This window comes from Emys orbicularis, chromosome 7 (genome assembly GCF_028017835.1).
Source record: "Emys orbicularis isolate rEmyOrb1 chromosome 7, rEmyOrb1.hap1, whole genome shotgun sequence".
In the NCBI taxonomy this organism is placed as follows: Eukaryota; Metazoa; Chordata; order Testudines; family Emydidae; genus Emys; species Emys orbicularis.
Window position 1 is genome coordinate 31,525,034 of NC_088689.1, and position 13,636 is coordinate 31,538,669.

Here is a 13,636-nt window from a genome sequence, read left to right on the forward strand (position 1 = left end):
AGAGAGGGAGAGTGTCTGTTGGGGGAGTGTGGGAAGGGTGGTGGAAGCTGGGCAGCCAGAGAGCAGCTGCTGTGGGCTGGGCACCCAGTTCTGGGAGGGGTGGATACAGGGGAGCACAGGCAATTTTGGGGTGGCTATAGTTTCCACAAGCACCCCCAGCACCATGCCTGTTGGTAAAATTATAATGTGGTTTGAAACTCGGGGGGAGGGAAGAGTGCCTCTCCACCCTCCTTAAATGGCACCCCTGTTGGTCTGCTTCTCAGGCCAGCTCAGCTTCTACAGAAACATAGTTATCCCTAAGACTATGATATTCCATTTCTATATAAAGTCCTTTGATAACATGTTAAACTTCATGCAGTTTTTAGGCAAAATAAACTTCAGCCCAAAGGCCCAATCTGAATGTCCCCTCCCAACACTTGGCAGCTTTTGATTCTGCATTTATGAGCAGCTGGTGAGGCTGTCTCTCTCAGGGACACAATTTCCACATTTTAGCTCCTAGATGGACTCTCACTTCTCTTTGACTGAAATTTTCATAAATTATTTTTGGCCGCGTTAAACTATTGCTGAGTCTCTTTCATGTTGTAGTTTTGTTTTATTTTCACACTAATCTCAGAACCACAGTGATTTTTTTCTTTACATTTGGGGTATTGTAATATACCATGGATGAAATAATGAATAAACCATCTCTAAGTTAATTATTGTTGCTAAATATGATTTGCATTCTGTGAAGGAATCAGCCTATCCATTATTGCAAACAATGTCCAATTGCATGAAAGTTATAGACTGTTGTTTTGTAATGCTAATTATTTGCATAGCAAGTTTGGAATGAGGCACACATTCTTAGATGCATACTCTCTCAAGGCATTTACTTTTTCTTTGTTTCAAATAAACAAGAGCTCAGAACTGCACAAGAATTTGATTGGATTTGGCAACCATTATGCTAGACATCTGTACTCTCACAAACCGTTCCTACATGTTTATACACTGAATTAGTCTTTCATTATGCAGCTGAACTCCAAATAAATGAAAGGATTGCACACTTTGTTACTTTTGTAGGCCGAGCACATTGCACACACCAGGGCCTCCTTTCATTCCTCCATTTCCCCCACAGCTCCAACAAGTTCCCTGTGAGCCACCTTCCCGTCCCTATTTCAAGGACTCCATGCAACGTGCCTCCAACACTCTCCTCCCTCATGCCCCAGTCTCTACTTGTCCCCTCACTGCTACATGCTAGGGGCTCATTGTGCCCCCCAATTCCCTCCTCCCCCACATGCCAGCGGCTCAGTGTGCCCATGTTCCCATACAAGGGTCCCCTGTTCTTCCTTCTCTGCCAGGGGCTCAGTGTGTCCTCCTCTTCCTCTCTCTGCCACATTCTAGGGCCTGTATGTGGCCCCACTGTCCCCCTTGCCCTAAACCATCGTCCCTCATTCTCTCCCCATGCCAGGGGCTGTGTGCTCCCTTCATTTTCCCCTCTCCACCCAATTCTTGCCTTCCCCCCAAATCAGGGTCCCCATTCTTCCCCCTGCCCGACATTCTGTGTGCCCCCATTTTCCCCACATTCAAGGGTCTCTGTATGCCCCCAACATCCCATCTCCCCCCTCCCACCTTTGCCCCTTGTTCTCTCCCTATGCCAGGGGGTCTGTGTGCTCCCTCATCTCTCCTCTCCACACCATTCTCCCCTTCAGGGTCCCCATTCTTCCCCCTGCCAGGTGTTCTGTATGACCCCATTCTCCCCATCTCCAAAATGCCAGGGTTTCTCTCTACTGCTTCATTTCTCCTTCCCCATATTTTCCCCTTCTTTATCATGGCAGGGGCTTTGTGTCCCCCCTCATTCTTCCCCACCTCATGCCAGCAACCTGTGTGGCTCCGATGGCCCCCATACCATTGTCCCCCATTTTCCCCCTCAGGCCCGGGGCTTTGTGTCCCCCACATTCCATCCACCTTCTAATTTCTTTTCTTTATGCCTTAGGCCTGGTCTACACTAGGAGTTTATGTCAAATTTAGCGCCGTTACATCGAATTAACCCTGCACCCGTCCACACCACGAAGCTATTTAGTTCGACATAGAGCTCTCTTAAATTCGACTTCTGTACTCCTCGAAAACGAGAGGAGTAGCGCTAAATTCGAAATGGCAATATCGAATTAGGCTAGGTGTGGATGGAAATCGACGGTAATAGCTCTGGGAGCTATCCCACAGTGCATCACTCTGTTGACGCTCTGGACAGCAGTTCGAGCTCGGATGCTCTGACCAGCCACACAGGAAAAGCCCCGGGAAAATTTGAATTCCTTTTCCTGTCTGGGCAGTTTGAATCTCATTTTCTGTTTGGACAGCGTGGAGAGCTCAGCAGCACTTGCAACGATGCAGAGCTCTCCAGCAGAGATGGCCGTGCAATCTAATAGAAAGAGGGCCCCAGCATGGACTGATCGGGAAGTCTTGGATCTCATCGCTGTGTGGGGCGATGAGTCCGTGCTTTCAGAGCTGCGCTCCAAAAGAAGGAATGCAAAGATCTACGAGAAGATCTCTAAAGCCATGGCAGAGAGAGGATACAGCCGGGATGCAACGCAGTGCCGCGTGAAAATCAAGGAGCTGAGACAAGGCTACCAAAAAACCAAAGAGGCAAACGGACGCTCCGGATCCCAGCCCCACACATCCCGTTTCTACGAGGCACTGCATTCCATCCTAGGTGCGGCCGCCACCACTACCCCACCACTGACCGTGGACTCTGAGGATGGGATATTGTCCACGGCCGGTTCCTCGTCGGAAATGTTAGCGGACGGGGAAGATGAGGAAGGAGGACGAGGCAGTCGACAGCGCTTGCACCGCTGATTTCCCCGACAGCCAGGAGCTCTTCATCACCCTTACCGAGATCCCCTACCAACCGTCCCCATCCGTTACCCCGGACACCGAATCAGGGGAAGGATCAAGCAGTGAGTGCTTTAAACATCTAAACATTTATTTTTAACATAACTGGAATATTTATATTGTTAACAATGGGGTTTTCATTCACTCATTTAAACATAGAAACTTTTATTTATAACACAACAGGAATATTAACTATATCAGCAATTGGGTGTTCATGATTTCTTTGCCTTAGGCAACTATTTAGTCCCAACTATGTATAAAAAATCAAATAATGTCCGGATTTTCATGATTAGGCAACCACAGGACGCTCCACTCTGTAGTCCCTTCCAGTACAGTTACACGAAAAGACGGTCAATATGTCCGGGAATTGACAGAGAGTCCTCCTGGGAGAGGTCAGCATAGCTCTCCTGGAGGTACTGCTCAAGCCTGCGCATCAGGTTCCGTGGCAGGGCGATCTTGTTAGGTCCACCGTGGTAAGACACGTTCCCACGCCATGACTCTATCAAGTAGTCCGGGATCATAGCACGGCAGAGCATGGCGGCATACGGCCCTGGCTTCTGCATGCTCTCCCGAAGCATCCGTCCCCTGTCGCTCTCCGAGATCCTCATTAGCGTGATGTCGCACATGACGCCCTGCTTTAAATTAGGGAGGGGAATGTTAGTATTGGGACTGCTTTACAGCCACGCGGTGGAGGCGGCAGAGGGGCAGCATACAGGGATCTTTCCCTGGGACAGCCGCGAGGTGGTGGGACAGGGGCAGAGCTCATGCTTCCCTGATTGCTGCCAGCAGAGAGTGGCATTGCTTTCAGTGCGAAAGGAGCCCAGTGCTACTATTAAACTTTTAAGCTGCCACAAGTCTACGGCTTACCATGTTTTCCTACAACAAAAGTAGAGGTGTCCTGCCACGCTTCTCAGATCGCAACTGCAAGACCCCAGGCACTGAAGGCGAGGGCCGAAAATTCGACCTTGTCCTGAGTGCGCATGTGAAAGGTGCAGTGCATGGTGTTGTTCACAGAGAAAGACTATGTTCTTTGTTAGCAACTTCATTTATCTGTTTCAGGAATTCACTCCCTTTTTCCCATTCCCACAGACACATCTGCGACTGTCTCCCAACCCAGCCTGGCATCACACTCCCAGAGGCTAGCGCAGATTAGGAGGAGGAAGAAGAAGATGCGTGAGGACATGTTCTATGAACTTATGGACTGCTCACGAGAGCAGGCAGCCCAGACGACACAGTGGAGGGAGAACTTGTCACAAATGCACCGAGCAGTCATGGAACGGGAGGAGAGGTGGCGCCAGGAAGACCAGCAGGCTACTCAAACCCTGCTTGGACTAATGAGGGAGCAAACGGAGACGCTCTGGCGCCTAGTGGATGTTCTGCAAGACAGGAGGCAGGAGGCCAGAGCCCCGCTGCAGTCTATCTCTAACCGCCCTCCCCCGCCACCAAGTCCCACACCCCCCTCACCAAAAGTCCAAAGAAGGAGGGGCGGCAAGGGCCATTAAAACTTTCAGTCAACCCCTGCAGACTGCTGCAGCAATAGAAGGCTCTCGTTCCACAAAGTTTGAAAAGTCCTTTCCTACCCATCTCACACAAGCCCCCGTCCAAGTTTCCTCCCCCCCCTTTTCATGTGCGGTTCATAATAAAACATCTGTTTCTGTTAAGTACTGTTTCCAAGATTGTCTTTTAGAGGAGATTCTGTCTGAAGGGGGGGAAGGGGTTTGTTAATTGGACAGGACAGTCACCTTTAGCAGGCTACAGAGGCGGGGGCAGGTCCAGCATCAGGACACATACACAGTGCAGTCACCATTTACCCTGGTCAGTCTGGGAGGTGGTTTTCATGTTCTGGGGGGCGGGGGGGTTGATCTGTGACTTTGTGGCAGGGGAGGGCAGTTAGAGATCTTATGCCGCGGTCCTTATCCTGGATCACAGAGCCACGCAGCAGGGGGTCTGTAACCCTCCACCCCCTGCCAGAAAGTCACTTGGCCGACACATACACGCAGTCCCGCCCAGGACTGCTGGCAGGCTCCGTTGAAACAACCAATCCACCACTGCGGAGCCTGTCATTCCCGGAGTTTAGAAGCATCATTTGCATCAGAACACTAAACCCGCCCCCCGCCACAGTCTGGTCCCCGGTTTAAAACATTCCCGCGAAAACAGTAAGAAAGAGAACGTTGTTCATTAACAAAACGGAACAGATTTTATTTGTTGGGAAGGTGGTGAAGGGGGTATGTAACTTGGAAGGATAGTAACTGGGTAAAGAAACGGGGGCAGGTTCAGCATCTGTGTCCACAAACTAAACAGTCACTGGAGACCCTGCTCAGTCAGGAACCTGGCTTTCAAAGCCTCCCTGATGCACAGCGCGTCCCGCTGGGATCTTCTAATCGCCCGGCTGTCTGGCTGGGCGTAATCAGATGCCAGGCTATTTGCCTCAACCTCCCACCCCGCCATAAAGGTCTCCCCCTTGCTCTCACACAGATTGTGGAACACACAGCAAGCAGCTATCACAATGGGGATATTGGTTTCGCTGAGATCACAGCGAGTGAGTAAGCTTCTCCATCTCCCCTTGAGACGGCCAAAAGCACACTCCACCACCATTCTGCACTTGCTCAGCCGGTAGTTGAAGAGTTCTTTCTCTGAGTCCAGTGCGCCAGTGTAGGGCTTCATGAGCCAGGGCATTAGCGGGTATGCAGGGTCCCCGAGGATCACTGTAGGCATCTCCACATCCCCAAGACTTATTTTGTGGTCCGGGAAGTAAAGACCTTCCTGCAGCCGTCTAAACAGACCAGAGTTCCTGAAAACACGAGCGTCATGAACCTTGCCAGGCCATCCAACGTTGATATTTGTAAAACGTCCCCGATGGTCCACCAGTGCTTGCAGCACCATGGAAAAGTATCCCTTTCTGTTTATGACTGGCTGGCCTGGTGGTCCGGTCCCAGGATAGGGATGTGAGTCCCATCTATAGCCCCACCGCAGTTTGGGAATCCCATCTCGGCAAAGCCATTTATGATGAGCTCCACGTTTCCCAGGGTCACTACCTTTGAGAGCAGTAGCTCAACGATTGCCTTGGCTACTTGCATGACAGCAACCCCCACGGTAGACTTGCCCACACCAAAGTGGTTCGCGACTGACCGGTAGCTGTCTGGCGTTGCAAGCTTCCAGAGGGCTATGGCCACTCGCTTCTGGACAGTCAGGGCTGCTCGCATCCGGGTGTCCTTGCGCTTCAGGGCAGGGGACAGCAACTCACACAGTTCGAGGAAAGTCCCCTTCCGCATGCGAAAGTTGCGCAGCCACTGGGATTCATCCCAGACCTGCAGCACTATGCAGTCCCACCAGTCCGTGCTTGTTTCCAGGGCCCAGAATCGCCGTTCCACAGTATCCACAAGACCCAGTGACACCGAGATGTCCTGGGCGCTGGGTCTCCTGTTTTCTGAGAGCTCGGAGCTACTCTCCGAATTCATGCCCTCACGGTGGTGCCGTAGCCTCCTCTCCTGATTTCTCTGCAGCTGCCTCTGGTAAAGGTGGATGAGAAGCTGCGAGGCGTTGAGAACTGCCACAACTGCAGCGATGGTCGCAGCGGGATCCATGCTCGCACTGCTGTGGCGTCCGCGCTGTCACTAATCAGAAAAGTGCGCGAACTGATTTCCCGCCGGCGCTTTCAGGGAGGGAGGGAGGGCGGGAGTGACGGACGGATGACGACAGGCACCCAAAAGCACCCTCGACACATTTTTTTACCCAGAAGGCATTTGGGGCTCGACCCAGAATTCCAATGGGCAGCAGGGACTGCGGGAACTGTGGGATAGCTGCCCACAGTGCACTGCTTCCAATGTCGACGCTTGCCCCGTTAGTGTGGACTCACAAAGTCTCACAAAGTCGAATTACTGTCCTTAGTGTGGACACACACGTTCGACTTTGTAATATCGATTCCACATATTCGATTTAACTAAAATCGAACTACTCTCGTAGTGTAGACATACCCTTAGAGATACAAACAGAAATGCTATCACATGGAATGTTAGACCTTGCTTTGCTCAGCCATAAAGTATAATAAAGAGTCAATGTCTTCATGAATTGAGTCTACAGTACAAGCATTGAAAGTCATGAGGTTCTCCTACTTTATCCAAATAATAAAGTACTAATATTTTAAACAAGTTTTTAAATGACAGAATGTTTGTCAAAACTATACCAATGACATGTAATGTATCACTTTGAATACATTTTTCTGTAAATACTTTCATTTCCTACTTTATGCCCTAGCAGTATGTTAGCCTTAATGAAAATGTTTCTCATGATGCAGTAGCTCTTAAACCAGGCTTGGTGTGTTAAAATATGTCTATTTAGATTAATATTTGTGGTAGCTAGAAAGAAAATTGTGCTCATCCAATGTAAATAGCAACTGTTTTTGTTTGCTGTATTATAAAACTTATATGATGTTTTTAAATTTAGTTCCAACTTGCAAATACTATCCTTTGCAGCGCAAGCTTCACTTAATTTTCCAGTCTTACTAGAAGAATATTTCTAAAACTTAAATGAGTAATTACATAAAACAGTAAAGGAAAATATTAAGTGGGGGAAGACAACATAGTCTATACTTGTAAAAAAATAGCTGATGCAGTCATTCAGTTGCAGTCATGAAAAAATACTAAATTCTATGAGACTTACAAACTGATCTTCATTTTAGAGGCAAAATATTAAACAAACTATTACTACCAGAGAGTGCATATGGGTCAAAAGTTACATTATGAGCAACTTGATAAGTAAAACTGGCTAACAAATTATAGTCTCTAATTAATAACATTTTTTGTCAGATACCATACGATGTCCCAGCCTAGTTGACTTCCTTTTTTTCCTTTCTGTACTATATCTGATAGCTCATACTTTGATGCAGACAGTTAGTTCAATCCCAGCTAAGCAGTATCCAGAAAAGAGCTGAACATATCAAATACCAATCAATCAGTTACAAGAAGTCTCATCATACTTTCCATCCTGTGAGTGGAAGGTAGAGCACTCCACCAGATCACCATCTGGGAGGGCAAAAGGAAAGAGTGCTGCTTTGTGGAATTCTTCCTTGCATAAAGTCCTCTGCCGGATTGGACATCTATACATGGGTTGGGAGCAGGACTTGGGAGACTGCCATGCAAATACCACAGTATTCTGACCCAATCCTGGAGAACTTTTCTGGGCAAGTTATTGCTGATCCTAAGGTGGTTTTACATCATCTACCAAAGCATATGGTCTGACCTGCTATGTCAATTCCTATGTTCCTGATCATAGTGCAGAAAATTGCATTTCTGGGGGGAAAATCTGTATATTTATGCAGCAATAACTATACAGTAGCCCTGCATTCTGGTTAGCTGAAACAATTCCATGTCAATATAAGCAGCATTAAACACATAACAGAACTATCTACAGCATACTGTTCCTTACAGATAAAATACAGATTTCATTGGAGTTGAATAACTAACAAACTCCTATAATCTGCACTTTTGGTCAGTTATATTTTTTCTTCTTTTAAGTGAGATCTATAAAACTATGCGAATACTCTTAGAAGGGAAATGGTAGAAACTAAATTAGACAAAACTCAAGAAAAGATTAATTAGGGAACAATCCTGGACTACATGGAGGATGTACCAAATTACCTAATAGGATTTTACCATCCCTAACTTCTGTTTCTATGGTTTCCTACCTAGTAACTGATGGATTTCTTGAAGGAATGTTATAAGCTCTCAATACTCTGATAAGAAGCTTAACATCTCCATCAGAGATTGTCTGCGCTGGAACTTTTTTTCTTTCTTTTCTTTGCGGCTTTAAATGTCTTCTACGTTCACCTATTTTAAAAACTGCATTCCTCAAATGGCTAGATAGAGTTAAAAATGTTTTAATCAGCTTTATATGTAAACATCTTCCTTTATTATACATGATTTAAGAAAATGGAAAAATTGTTACCTTTCTATGATTGTCCTCAACCCGAAGGCTCCACAAAGTCCGCTACAGACCTTACCATGCAAATCTAATTCACCTGGGAAACATTTAGAAACTACAGTGAAATGTGCAATACAAGCCCCCTATAGTCAGATATGTAGGACAAAAGAAGAATTTTCACCCTTCCCTAAAATCAGTAATATTGATCCATTTTGGGACCACTGTTTGGAACATCCTCCTGCCAAAAGGAGGTTTCTGCAACAGAATGAAGGTACAGCTTGTAGTGCTTTAAAAAAAGTGTTGATTGATGAGCAGCTGACAGCTTTACAGATTTCCTTTAAAGTACCTGATGCCCTTTCTACCCAGAATGCTACTGTGGAAAGTGTTGAGTAGATTCTGTTCTCTTTTGTAATCAAGGCTAAGTATGTTTCAGTGATACAAAACTCAATCCACCTAACTACAGAGATTTGCAAGCTTTCAAGTTCTGATGCATAGGGTGGAAGAAAATGAATTAAGATTATGTTTTCCAGAGTTAGAACCTATCAGTATGAATGAATCATTTATGAAAGCTTCTACCGCTATAAGCATATCCCAGATAAGGAAGATAGGTGCCAGTGTTGGTTTGTGTAGAAATGCTGTGTTAAAGAACCTTGATACCATTGGATGATCTACCAGAGATTTGGATACACCTATGTTCACGACACTGCTTAACACTGAAAGACCTGGTATGTCACAGTGGATGTCAGGCCTATCCGTAGGTCATTCTGTAAGAAATCCAGAAGAGCTGCACCATCTGGTTTCCTAGTGCTCACATTTCTATATTGAAAGTAATATAAGAATTCTGCCCAAAACCTTGCATAAGTCAAGGGGATAGAATAACTATGGGAGATTAATTTTGGAGAAGTATCCCCATCTTATTTAAGACTTGTTACTCAACAGCCAAACTGTCATGCTTAGGTAGTCTGGATTGGGATGCAAGAGTAGGCTCTGTCATAGGAGATTATGCCACCTGGGAAAATGGAGTGGAGACTTCTGGAATATCTCCATTAAGTCAAAATACTATGGGTCTTTGGTTATAAAAAATAACAAGTTTTCCCTCCATTATCTTCTGAATTACTCTAACTTCATGCCAGCAGAGAAAGGAAAGCATAGAGAAGCAGGTTTTGATATCTGTGAGCCAGGTGTATTCCCAGTGATCTTTAATCCGCTTCCCAAGTCTAGAAGAGTCTTGCCTTTGGTTTAATCTTAATGCAGTTAGGTACACCTCTCTTGATATCACCCAAACACTTCCTAGTTCAGGGAAGTGTTCCAAATTCTATCCACGGACAGCTTAGCCAGTCCACTTATCTGTTCATTGTCACTGTTGCATGGGTAACCCTGATACAGTTTAGGTGATCTTCCTTGCATAGAAAATAATCTGCATTACTTCTGCATTTAGACTTGAGTTTTGTGTTCTAGGATCCACTATAGAATAACCTAGAACAGGACCCTGGAGCTCTCCCCCTCAGAGATGGACTGGGCTTGGGAGTACGCTAGTTTTTCACACCAAGAGTCCTTGATTGATGAGAATGATCCAGTTTGCTGACCCTTCGGAGCTGAAAAGTACTGACCTTCCCTTCCCCAACTAACGATGCAAACTCTGAGCTCTTTCCTTGGCAGAGCGAGACCTGCTAGTTGTGAACAATCATACTAGAGTCCTGCTTCTATTGCTCCTGAAGGGTCTCATAACAGATAGAGCATCTCTTGGCCTCGGGTTTTCCTTGTTTGGCCCACACTGTCGTTATGCAAGGAGTGAGAAACTGAGAAGAGCTCAGCAGGTGGTCTCATTTGGAGAATAAAGCCTCTAAAATTTCAGCCTAAAGGAATGGAGGAAATGGGGAGGGCCTGACTCACTGTTGCTGCAAAATCTACTTTAAATGCTAAGATTGCAATGGATAATGTGGGAGCACTGAACAGCTGCTGTTTGTACTGCCACAGGCAGAGAATCTAACAAAAGAGTAGAAGGGGTAGGCCAAGTCCCAGGGTCTTGAGGACAAGTCTGATCTGCCTCTGGTATTTTCAGGAAGAGAGCAGCAGCTAAAATGTCTTAGACTGAGGGAAGAGGTCAGAATCAAGATAATTTCCCATGCTGATAATTCTGACTCCCTTCTGAAATGTTGCTTGATAGATTCATGAATAAGGAACTGCAAAGAGAATTCATTTAATCTCATCAAGTTTTGTTTTGTTTCTTAAATTTGATTTCCACTTTTAATATTTGCAATTTATATAGTATTCTTTTTGACACTTTTCATGTAAATGTAATTTAGAAGATAAAGATGATAGGAACTATTCCTGAAAAATATGATGGATTCCTGGTTACAGATTCCTGTTTTTTCCAAAAGAAGCAAACTTTCTGAAGTTTAGGTTCCATTTGAGAACCTATTCTGCATTCCTAACAAAGTAACTCCTGAGGATATATACCAAAAAGGATATAGAGACCAAAAATGAAACCTGATAACCCGATATTCCCCAAGCAAGTCCTGCACAGAAGCAAGATTAGCAAATTAAACAATACTAAAACTAGAACATTTTCAGAATAGAACCATACATTTAAAAAATTACCAATTAAAACATTCTATTTTTCTACCTATTCCCTCCAAAAGTTCATACTGTGAACTGTTAAACAATTACTTTTAAAATGACTATCACCTAAAATGTTCTTTTTAGCTTTTAGCCAACTCACATCCATTAAACTCAGTGAGAGTCATGTGGCTAAATTCTCATATACCAATTTGAAAATATATAGTATTACAAAAGTGCCAAGTAAAATATTACATTAATAAAGTAATGCATTTGCATAAATTCATAATCTTTTGATACATTCATTAATTCAAAGTTTAGTTTTTAGTTATACCTCATAGATATAATTTCTTCATAATCGCTCACAATATCCATTAAATTAAATTTGTGCTTAACTTTGACAAGTCGCTTTAAAATTAGTTTTCTCATCTGCAAAAAATAATTGAGTTTTTAATGAAAGATAACATCTCTAAAATGAAAATTCACATTTGTAAATATATAGGCAGGAATTCTCCACTATGGCACTTTCATGCTACAGTGCCCTGGATCTGGCCAGGGGAGGGTCCCCGAGTTCAGAATTCTTCAAAGCAGCTTACACTGCCTTGCAAGTCCACTACTGCAAGCCCCAGCAAATAGGTCGCAGATTAGATGGAAGGGAAAGTGAGGTAGTATAGACATCACAGATACCTCTGTTACTGTTCTGCCTTATGCTGCAAACCATTTGGCAGCCTGAAGAGGTCACGATAACTTAGACAGCTTCCCCAGGCTGCCTTAGTTATGCTGGGGATCATTTTGGCCTCTGCAGCAGACTGGAATCTGCAAAGATGGCATTAAGCCACTTTCCTCCCACAACCTGTGTTGAGAGATTTGTGCTGTACCTCTTAGATCTGCAGCACAAAATTTCACCCACCGAATTAACGTACATGATGATTCTAATGGGCAGAAAACTTCTCCCCACACTCAGGTTGAGTAATTTGGCTGGACACTGATAAAGTCCCCTGGGGGCAACCGAGGAGAAATCCTTGACCGTAATCTTCTAGTGTCATGAAACAAACTCCCATTACAACCAGCTAAGAAGAAAAAGATTCAAAGCCCTCTCCACCTTCTCTAGTGTATCCCTGCCTCCATTATTTACATTTGTTCACCACTACTGGACTTTGTGTATGGCAGCAACGGAGTAATTTACTAAAATATTAATTTCTTAAATTCTACTTCTGAAGATGCTGAGGTGCTATTACTTCAATAAGAGTTAAGAGGATTCAACACGCCACAGGAATTACTCAGCATCTTACAGATGTGAGCCCTTGGTCTGGGCCCTAGTCATCGTCACTCTGCTGCTAATGCATAAAGTGCAGTGACAGACATTGGTAATGGAACATGGTGCCCCTCACCTCTAGGTCATCAGCTGAATTCCAGTGCTGGCTGGTGGGAACCAGAAGTCATCACCATCTGATAGCTATTCAGTATTCTATACAAAATTAATTGGTGATCTCAGTCCAATTGAGGACAGGTGTCCAGCTCACCAAAAACACAATCACAAATGACTCCCTTATTTAAAGTCTGGAAGCCAAGGATTGTATGGGTACAGAGACTCAGCTCCAGAAGTCATCTCTTCAGAAAAGGTTTTAGGTTCATTAGTGAAGAAGTTTGGACTGCTGCTGCACATTCTACTGCTATTCATTTTCTAGTACATTTCAATCCAACATTGTAATAAGTATTACTTTCACATTACAGATTCTGAAAAGAAAAAGTCATTTTTCTCATAGCCAACACAGTCATGTCAATATTTGTCATACCTTCCTTATAAAGTTGGCAGACCTAATCCTTTGAGCAGTAATAGGATCCACATCTGTCACTGATATATCCTTCTCTAACTGGCTTTCATATTCCTGAATATAGAATTAGGTAATTTTCCTGGATCATACACTGATCTTTACAAAACTTTTTAAAGAAAATGAAGAGAGGCATTTAAACAACCTATATTATGTTCCACTTTTTAAAAACTATGATGAAATTAACAGAAGTTCCAGAATATGACATCTTTGCTGGATTCTCTCAAAGTGTATCCCTAAACACTTCACAAAGTTAAACATTTACAAAACTGTAACTAACAACAACAGTGGGAAAGGGAAATTAAAATATATAGGCAAGAGGAGAAATATGTGTTTCCCCATACATGAGCTGAAAACAAAAGGAGAGTCAAAGAGGTGCAGAAATACAGAAAAGCAGTTTTATGAAAACAGGAACGACAGGGGAAAATGTGTTGGAACTAAAAGTAGTGAGACTGTGTGACAAC

General features: G+C 44.4%; 1 protein-coding gene across 1 annotated transcript in view; it reads right to left on the bottom strand.

Annotated features, from left to right (window-relative positions):
* CC2D2B (coiled-coil and C2 domain containing 2B) overlaps nucleotides 1-13,636 on the bottom strand; it is a 96,824-nt gene that overhangs the window by 39,546 nt on the left and 43,642 nt on the right. Inside the window, exons 20-22 of the mRNA XM_065407632.1 lie at nucleotides 13,137-13,229; nucleotides 11,675-11,769; nucleotides 8,546-8,716 (exon numbers count right to left, since the gene is read on the bottom strand). Coding sequence (XP_065263704.1) covers nucleotides 8,546-8,716; nucleotides 11,675-11,769; nucleotides 13,137-13,229 — 359 coding nt within the window. The remainder of the gene's footprint in view (nucleotides 1-8,545; nucleotides 8,717-11,674; nucleotides 11,770-13,136; nucleotides 13,230-13,636) is intronic.